This window comes from Chlamydomonas reinhardtii, chromosome 6 (genome assembly GCF_000002595.2).
Source record: "Chlamydomonas reinhardtii strain CC-503 cw92 mt+ chromosome 6, whole genome shotgun sequence".
Classification (NCBI taxonomy): domain Eukaryota; kingdom Viridiplantae; phylum Chlorophyta; class Chlorophyceae; order Chlamydomonadales; family Chlamydomonadaceae; genus Chlamydomonas; species Chlamydomonas reinhardtii.
This window is the reverse complement of record NC_057009.1, coordinates 690,023-697,606: the sequence shown is the minus strand read 5'-3', so window position 1 is coordinate 697,606 and position 7,584 is coordinate 690,023. Positions and strand designations below refer to the sequence as shown.

The 7,584-nt window shown below is 63.2% G+C and overlaps 4 protein-coding genes across 4 annotated transcripts in view; 1 reads left to right on the top strand and 3 right to left on the bottom strand.

Annotated features, from left to right (window-relative positions):
* Nucleotides 1-568, bottom strand: part of CHLRE_06g253852v5 (uncharacterized protein) — a 2,772-nt gene extending 2,204 nt beyond the window's left edge. Inside the window, exon 1 of the mRNA XM_043062652.1 lies at nucleotides 174-568. Coding sequence (XP_042923350.1) covers nucleotides 174-247 — 74 coding nt within the window. The 5' untranslated portion in view covers nucleotides 248-568. The remainder of the gene's footprint in view (nucleotides 1-173) is intronic.
* Nucleotides 569-617: 49 nt separating this feature from the next.
* On the bottom strand, nucleotides 618-2,348 carry CHLRE_06g253851v5 (uncharacterized protein). The gene is made up of 5 exons (XM_043062651.1): nucleotides 2,257-2,348; nucleotides 1,681-2,054; nucleotides 1,314-1,474; nucleotides 1,086-1,164; nucleotides 618-919 (listed from the first exon to the last, which is right to left on the bottom strand). The coding sequence occupies exons 2-5, from the start codon at nucleotides 2,008-2,010 to the stop codon at nucleotides 707-709; spliced, it is 783 nt and encodes a 260-aa protein (XP_042923349.1). The 5' UTR covers nucleotides 2,011-2,054; nucleotides 2,257-2,348; the 3' UTR covers nucleotides 618-706.
* A 100-nt stretch (nucleotides 2,349-2,448) lies between these two features.
* Nucleotides 2,449-6,784, top strand: CHLRE_06g253850v5 (uncharacterized protein). Its single transcript, XM_043062650.1, has 3 exons — nucleotides 2,449-3,459; nucleotides 3,568-5,011; nucleotides 6,307-6,784. The coding sequence occupies exons 1-2, from the start codon at nucleotides 2,484-2,486 to the stop codon at nucleotides 4,638-4,640; spliced, it is 2,049 nt and encodes a 682-aa protein (XP_042923348.1). The 5' UTR covers nucleotides 2,449-2,483; the 3' UTR covers nucleotides 4,641-5,011; nucleotides 6,307-6,784.
* Nucleotides 6,785-6,786: 2 nt separating this feature from the next.
* Nucleotides 6,787-7,584, bottom strand: part of CHLRE_06g253800v5 (uncharacterized protein) — an 8,342-nt gene continuing 7,544 nt past the window's right edge. The window contains exon 9 of the mRNA XM_043062649.1: nucleotides 6,787-7,584. This exon is cut by the window's right edge and continues 2,013 nt beyond it. The gene's annotated coding sequence lies outside the window, so the exon portion shown is untranslated.

Genomic DNA, 7,584 nt, shown 5'->3' with positions numbered 1-7,584 from the left:
CTCAAAACTCCGCCATCAAGGGAGTCCCTTATCTGCCACTCCTGCCACCGCCGCCCGCTCGCCGCTCTGCTAACGGCTCCCCCCTGCTGGGCCCGGCGTACGGTAGTGCTTTGCGGCCACAACAGCAACGATACACGGCGGGCGCACACAGCTTGAAGCACAGAGCTTAATGCCAACCGAAGGAGAAGCTGCCGGGGTCGTCACTGTCACGCGTGGACGTGGCCGCCGCCTGAAGCTTACACGCCATCGACAAAATGCCAGTGCCGTCACCATTGCAAATGTGGGCCCGCAATGCAGTGCGGGTCTCAAGGCGGTTTTCAGCCCGTGCACTGGGGCTGGCGCCAAAGACTCCCAAATGTCACTCGCAAACCTGCCATACCGTCTGCTGCCGCTGCATCCATGTCGCAAGTCTGCAGTCTTATAGCATCGAATGGTTACAGCTGTGGGCCATTCCCTGAACCAGGCACGGCACACGGCAACCGCAGCCTGCCCGTATTCCAAATGAAGTGGCGAGAGCAGGAGGGGGGAAGGTGTAGATACCAGCCCAAACTGAAGCGAACCCAATGCAAAAGAGCAAGGAGAAGAGCGTGGCCTGTGCTTTGACAACGGGGGCGGGGGCGAGAGCACCCTTACACCTGGGCCCTCATACCACTTCGCACCATACTGACGTTATCCACGCGAGGCACAGTTACATACTCGCCTCGCTTTATATAATTGCCGCCACTAGTTGCCCCCCCGGCGCCACGTCCAACGGCCGTGCGGGGTAGATAACGTCGTAATGGCCGGGCAGGTGCGCCACCCAGGCCACCGGCGGGCCATGCTGCTGCGCCGCGGGGCCGTGCTTGATGGCTCCCACCGCACTGCCCGCCACGTCCAGCACCGCCAGCGTCACACCCAGCGCCGTGCAGGCCGCGATGATCTGCATGACGTTAAGGGGGGGGGCAATGGAGCACGTGGCCACTGGCCGCACCGGCATGCCTAGCAGTCAGCGTTCTTGCACCCCTGCCGCACTGAGCACCTTGTGCTGTGTGCGTTGTGAGTTGCCATGCACGTCACCAGCTAACACGCCAGGCACACGCACTCACCTGCAGCTGCTCAACCTCCACGCCCATGGGCAGCACGTGCCGCTCACAGATCTGGCGCAGAGTCAGGCCCGTGTAGTCCCTGTGCGCATCCAGCCGCGAGGTGCCAGATGGGGGCAGTGCGGGCACACTGAAGTGTCATGCCTCCTTGCCTTGCATTTATGCAGACGCGTGCCAACTGCCCGACTGCCCAGTGCGGTCTACATTCTACAAACAGCCCCGTTGGCTCACCCTCCGCAGCCGGGAATGAAGGGAGTGTAGAACTCCTCCGCCGCCATCAGCTCCCGCGCCGTCAGGCTGCGTGCGAAGCGGATCACCTCACCGCTCTGCTCGACGCTGTTAAAGAGGCGCTCCAGGCTGGACACGTCGGACGGCCGCGGCGCGTCGGGGCACTGCACATGGGGTGACGGAGAGCGGAGGGCAGAGAATCGGCGCGGCATGAGTGAGGTACCTCAAGTGCAGGGCGGGTGGGACACCGGGTGGGAGGTCGCTGCAACGCACAAGCACGCGCCCTGAACTGGCGATGGGAGGTAACGAGCATGACATGCGGGTGATGCTGGGTCGTGTGCAGCGGCTGGGGCCTTGCAACTCGACGCACCTTGAACCAGGCGGTGCGCAAAAGGCGTAGCAGCCGCTGGCCGCCGCGGTAGGCCGCAGGGTCGTCCCGTGGGGGCACCTGCGCGCCGGCCGCAGCCGCAGCCGCAGCAGGCTGGCCCGGCGAAGCATGCATGGGGGCAAAGGCCGGGTCGCCACGCGCTGGCGTCAGCCTCAGCGGGCTCATGCCGGCGCCACGGCCGTCGTTTGCGGCCGGGCTGGTGGGCGGGGGTTGCTGCTGGAACTGCGGCTCGTCCAGTCGCGCCAGGTGCCGCGACACCACCAAGTCCAGCCTGTGTAGGAACGGGCAGGGGCGGGGTGTATAAAGCAGCATGAGCGCAATCACGCGCATAAGGGGATCGCAGGCACTTCAGGTGACTGGGCAAATGATGTGGCGTGCATTCAAGGAAGGCGACATAGCTCCAACCCGGCAGCCAAACCCCACCACTCTCGTTCCTACCCCTCGCTTCGCTCGCCCCTCTCCCTGCCTCTCGACTGCAATCCCTTCCTGCACCCTGGACGCCCGTCTCACTCCATACCCACACCCGCCGTTCACTCCGTGCGACCAGCCTCCACCCACCGCTCCGCCAGCTGCGGGTCTGGCGCCGCCAGCACGTGCTCCAGCAGCCCGAACAGCGCCGCGCGGTAGAAGCTCCTGTGTCGCCGAGGTACATCGACACGCAGCGGGGCGTGTTTGAGGTGCCCGGAGATAAGCGGGATCGGGCACTTGCGGCCATCGACGCCGCGCTAGCCGCACGCCGCCTGCCCGTCCGCACCATCGCATGCATCAAGGGCCAGCTGCTTGCCATGTCCTGGGCATTCGGCCCCTGGTCGCGCCTACGCACCAGGGGCCTAGGCCACCTCATTGAGACCCGCCGCACTTGGAGCTCTCACCTCACAGTCTCGCCCGCCGCACGCGAAGACCTGGCCTTCTGGCGAGACTACTTCGACCACTTCAACGGCCGCCGCAGCCTCTGGCTGCCCACGCACGTCCACACCCTCATGCACTGCGACGCCGCCGGCAAGAACAAGTCCTTCCCCGGCGGCTGGGGCGCGTGGACCGTGCTGAACGGCCAGGTCGTGTCAGCACGCGGCACCTGGGACGGCCGCATCAGCTCCTTCGGCTCCACGCCACAGGAGCTGCAGGCAGTCCTGAACGGCCTGCGCTCCTTCCAAGGCCCCGCCGGCCTAGAGGGCCAGACCATCCGCGTGATGACCGACAACCTCAATGCGGCCAACATCATCAACAAGGGCTCCGCCAAGGCCGACAACTGCTACGTCGTCGCCTACGAGCTCCTGTGGTACTGCGTGGAGCGCAACATCCGCCTGGAGGCTCAGTGGGTGCCACGCGACAAGAACCAGTTTGCCGACTACCTAAGCAAGATCCAAGATCCGGACGACTGGGCGGTCAGCGACAGCACCTTTACAGCTCTGTCCAAGCAGTGGGGCCCGTTCGACATCGACCTCTTCGCCTCTCACCGCACCCACCGCCTCCCGGCCTACTACGCCACCCACTTCGCGCCCGGTGCCGCTGGCGTCGACGCCTTCCGCTTCCGCTGGGGGCGCGCCTGCTGGGCCTACCCGCCATTTAACCTGCTGCTCCACGTGCTGAAGCACGCCCAGGCCTGTCGCGCGCGCATGTGCCTGCTCGCCCCTGTCTGGCCCACTCGCGACTGGTGGCCCTTCCTGACTAGCGATGGGGCGGTCTTCAAGGGGTTTGTGCACGGCGTGCGGGTACTGGGCAAACCACGGGACGTGATCGCGGCAGGGCAGCCGGTGCCCCGCCGCGCAGACTCCTGGGTCATGTATGATGGCGCTCCTGCTGGACTTCCAGCGTAACTCAGACCGCCCCACCCCCGTTCCCCCCAACATTGCGTGAGCCCGCCCGCAGAGGCCCGGCTCCGCCAGGTGTCCATCCTGGGCGGCCTCGCCGCCCGCGCCGACCCCGTGCTGAGCGGCCTAGCGGTCGAGTTCTCGGCCGCAGTCGACGGCAAGCTTGCCGTCGGCACACAGCGGCAATACCGGGAGCCTTGGTCCGCCTTCACGCGCTGGTGGGAGGCGCGGCGCCTGGACGGCTCCATCTACGACACGCCGCCCAACGTGGTGGGCCTGTACCTCTTCAGCGCTTACGTGGCGTCCGCGGAAGACAGCGTCGGCGGCGGCCGTGTGCGGCAAGCTAGCGCCGCCATCCACCACTACTTCACCGCCGCAGCTCGCGACTCTCCAACAGGCCACCCCATCTGCGTGGCCGCCCGAGAGCTGGCCGCCCGGTACCTCGTCCCGCAGGCCCGCGAGCGCGGCGCTTTCTCTGCTGACAACGTGGCCAGGTTCGTGGCCGCCCACGGCGGCCCCGGCGCGAGCCTCATTGACCTCATGTACTGCACCTGCGTGTCCGTGATGTTCCACGGCTTCCTGCGCTGGAGCGACATGGCCGAGGTGTCTGTGCACGCAGACCTGCTTGTGCTAACAGACACCCACGCAGAGCTCTTCATCCCGCGCTCCAAGACGGACCAGCTCTGGCAAGGCGCGTGGGTGCCGCTGTCGCGCACCGGCGGCCCGGCCTGTCCAGTCGCGCTGATCGAGCGCCTGCTGGCCGCCGGCGCCTACCAGCGCTCCCCCAGCTTCGACGGCGAGGACGTGGGCCCGCTGCTGCGCGCCGTTACGGCCACGCGCAGCGGCCATCGCCTGCAGCAGCTGATGACCGGCACCACTCAGGCGCCCGTCTTCAGCGTGACCTACAACACCTTCGCCGGGCACCTGCGGCGCATGTGCGCCGCCACAGCTCTGCCAGACAACCTCAAGTCTCACTCCCTGCGCATCGGAGGCAACAGCCGGGCCGAGGAGCTCGGCTTCCCCGCCGAGCTCCGCATGCGGCACGGGCGCTGGCGCTCGCTGCCCATGGTGGAGCACTACACCCGCCGCGAACTGGCGCCCGCTCTGGAGATGACCCGTCATCTCGTCTGAGTGAGGCCGCTAGCGGCGACTCCACCTATCTCTTCGGCCTGCAGTGTAAGTGCCCTTGGCTGTTCGTCCCGACTCCTTCAGCCGATCTGACCCTTGCTCCGACAGCTCAGCTCTGCCGAGTCTCTCTTACAGCGGAGGCCGTCTATGTCGATGTACCTCGGCGACACCTCGGCGACACAGTCAACGGCGGCACGCAGTTGAAGGCAAGGGACAGGTAGCGAGTCTCCAGGCGGGATTGCCCTACAGGCACCCCCAACACCGAGCGTGTCAACGGCATGTCGGCGCCCCAACGGACCGCCGCTCTTGCCGCCGCTCAGTTGGCACGCTCCTCAGCACAGGACTGCACAGGATGCAAAGTGAGACCATGCCAGGTCAGATGGTGGCTGCGGCAGTGCCCGGCACAGTGGCACCATTGCGGTAGAGGGTAGGTGCGGGCTCTGCTGGAGTCTGGAGCCAAAAGCCCAAGACCTAGGGTCCCGCGAGCCTGACCATGGGCGCCCCTGGGCTACGGCCCGGCATAGTGCTTCGCGGCCAAAGAGCAATGACACACACGCACGCGGGCTTGCATCTTCCAGAAGTAGGCCGCCGCCGCTGGCGAGAAGGGCCCTAGCCACGTTCTCGCCCACGATAGCCAGGGGCCCCAAAATGCATTAGTTTTTAGCGTTGGTGGTGGGGGGCTCTTTTGCATGGGTTCGGTTTAGTTTGGGCTGGTATCTGTGACCCCCCAAACCCCCGGGAAGGGGTAGTTGGCGAGATTCGGGGACTGTACATAGCCCCATGCGGCAAGAATGCACCCCCGGAAATGCCCAACCTTTCTCGCCCGAGGGCCTTTATTAGGGCCCGTTTCTTGCCGCTCTCCGAAGATGCAAACCCTGCACAGCAGGGCTCCTATCTTACCGTACTGCCAAAAAGGTTGCGGGTTTTTAAGTTCGGGGTGGGTCGCCGAAGTTGAACGCCGAAACAATTACATAAATATTTTTGAGGATTCCCTCCCGAAATTAAAAAACATATGGAAAATTTCGCGGGTCGGGCGCGCTGTCGCGCGCGAGGGCCTGGACCGTGGCACGGGGGTTTGACACCCGGGCACGCCCAAAATCTTGCGATCTCCGATCTCTTGTGCTGCTTGCTGCGTGCGTGCCACACACACGCGGCCATGTGCAGCGCACGGGTACTGATTGGGGGGGCCTTGCCCGGCGCCCCCGAAATTTCGGAACAGTTTTGTTACAAGAGCCCGAACGCCCCCGAAATATAAAAAATATAGAATAATTTCAGCAGTTCGGGGAAGCCTCCCCAACTTTAGAAAGCCAAACCTTTTTGGCAGTACGGTAATGTCTCCAGACATTAATTGGCCATTTTGGCCGTTTCCTAGACATTCCTCCCCGGGGCTAATGTCTGGGGCGAGACTTTGTTGGCCCGGGTTTGGGGCGGGTTTTGTCCGAATTCCTACGGCTTGCAAGCTGTAACACAGCGTGAATCGGAGAAGCTGCCGGGGCCATCACTGCCATGCGCAATCGTCGCCGCCTGTCGCCGCCGCCTACATCTCAAGGCCACAATGCGACGCTATTGCCGTTGCTGGTGCAACGTGGGCCTGCGGTCCCCTGTCATGTGCGCTGGCACTGCCTGCCAGACACTGCCAACTCCATTCACAAACCCGCCTTTCCTGTAGCCTTTGTGTCGCAGTATTTCAGTCTGCTTTTTATGGCATCACAGTGTGGTAATGCAGCAGAAGTGGCGCCGCCGCGCACTAGGCCTGCACTGCTGTTTCACACACTGCAATCTGCGGCACACCAACCCTGAACTGTCCTGCACAGTGACATGCGCCGTGAGGGTTATGGCGTAAGGTTGCTCAGGGGCCTCATGTTGCATGAACCAGCACAGTCCTAGGGCGCACCAAATCCCCGTGTGGCCACTGAGTCCCAGACTCCCAGAATCTAGTTTTGTACAATTGCGGGTCCACATTTGGTTAGGATTCAGGCTGCTCGCAATCTAAGGCAGCTTGTTTGCAGTCTTACGCTGCACTTATCGCGCATTGCCACATACAGTGACAGTCGATTTGCCATATCCATGGATTGCAAATGGCATTGCAATGTCGACCACCAGTGACAACCTATCACGGCCCTACACGGCTGGCTCTCTACAAGAACACTGTTGTTGTTGGTTACAAGATTGTTATTGGTTACAAGAACACAGCTCCACACGGCCACACCCCCACCAGCAAACCCAAGCTCTGCCCACGGGCCTACCTATAACCTATTGACACAGGCTATGCAATGCCGCTTGCAAGTAGTGCAGGGTAGTACATTTAGTTAAGGCCACACAACCAATGTGTTCTTACGCTTACTACTGAGCATGCGCTCGCCCTGCCCGGCCCTAGACTGGCTGGCGACCTTCGCCCATGCGCACCACGCTTCCTGTTGTGTGTGGTTACAAGGTGATGAGCACGATGTGCGTTCCTGTCCTTGTAGAAACCGAGGCCCGGGCCGGGCCGGGGGGCCCTTATAACGCCTGCAACACAGTTTTTGGCCTTGCAATGGTGCGCAATGGGACAGAGGGGATGGGCCGAGGGGGCAAGCCGGGGTACTGCGTAGCGGTAGGGTTTGGCCCCCGAATGGGGGTGCTTCTGCTCCTGTGCTCCCAAACGGAATCTAGTAATGCGGCTAACCTGGCTGGGTCCGTATTCTGCATAACGGCCTGCATCCCGCCTGTACAATCAATCTCGCTACCCGAACGCAACTGGTCGTAGGCCGTACACCGCATGAGCACATGATCCTCATCTTCGACTTCATTTGCAACACATAACGGGCAAATCCTCTCCTCCCTCTAGGTCGTCCATAGGCGCGGTTGGCAGAAAGCGGCCAGCAGCATAGGCGGAACCTCATCAAGGCCTTGTGGTGCGCAACTGGTATAAAATGCTCTACTGTGCCCTTGCATGGTCAGTGGTGCG

Excerpts from the sequence above, each read along its gene's own strand:
- CHLRE_06g253850v5 (XM_043062650.1), top strand. The coding sequence starts at position 2,484 with ATGTCCTGGGCATTCGGCCCCTGGTCGCGCCTACGCACCAGGGGCCTA. Across the intron at positions 3,460-3,567 it reads GGCAGGGCAGCCGGTGCCCC|AGGCCCGGCTCCGCCAGGTG; the intron begins GCCGCGCAGACT and ends GCCCGCCCGCAG.
- CHLRE_06g253851v5 (XM_043062651.1), bottom strand. The coding sequence starts at position 2,010 with ATGCTGCTTTATACACCCCGCCCCTGCCCGTTCCTACACAGGCTGGAC. Across the intron at positions 1,475-1,680 it reads TGCGCACCGCCTGGTTCAAG|TGCCCCGACGCGCCGCGGCC; the intron begins GTGCGTCGAGTT and ends CCCCATGTGCAG. Across the intron at positions 1,165-1,313 it reads TTCATTCCCGGCTGCGGAGG|GGACTACACGGGCCTGACTC; the intron begins GTGAGCCAACGG and ends GGATGCGCACAG.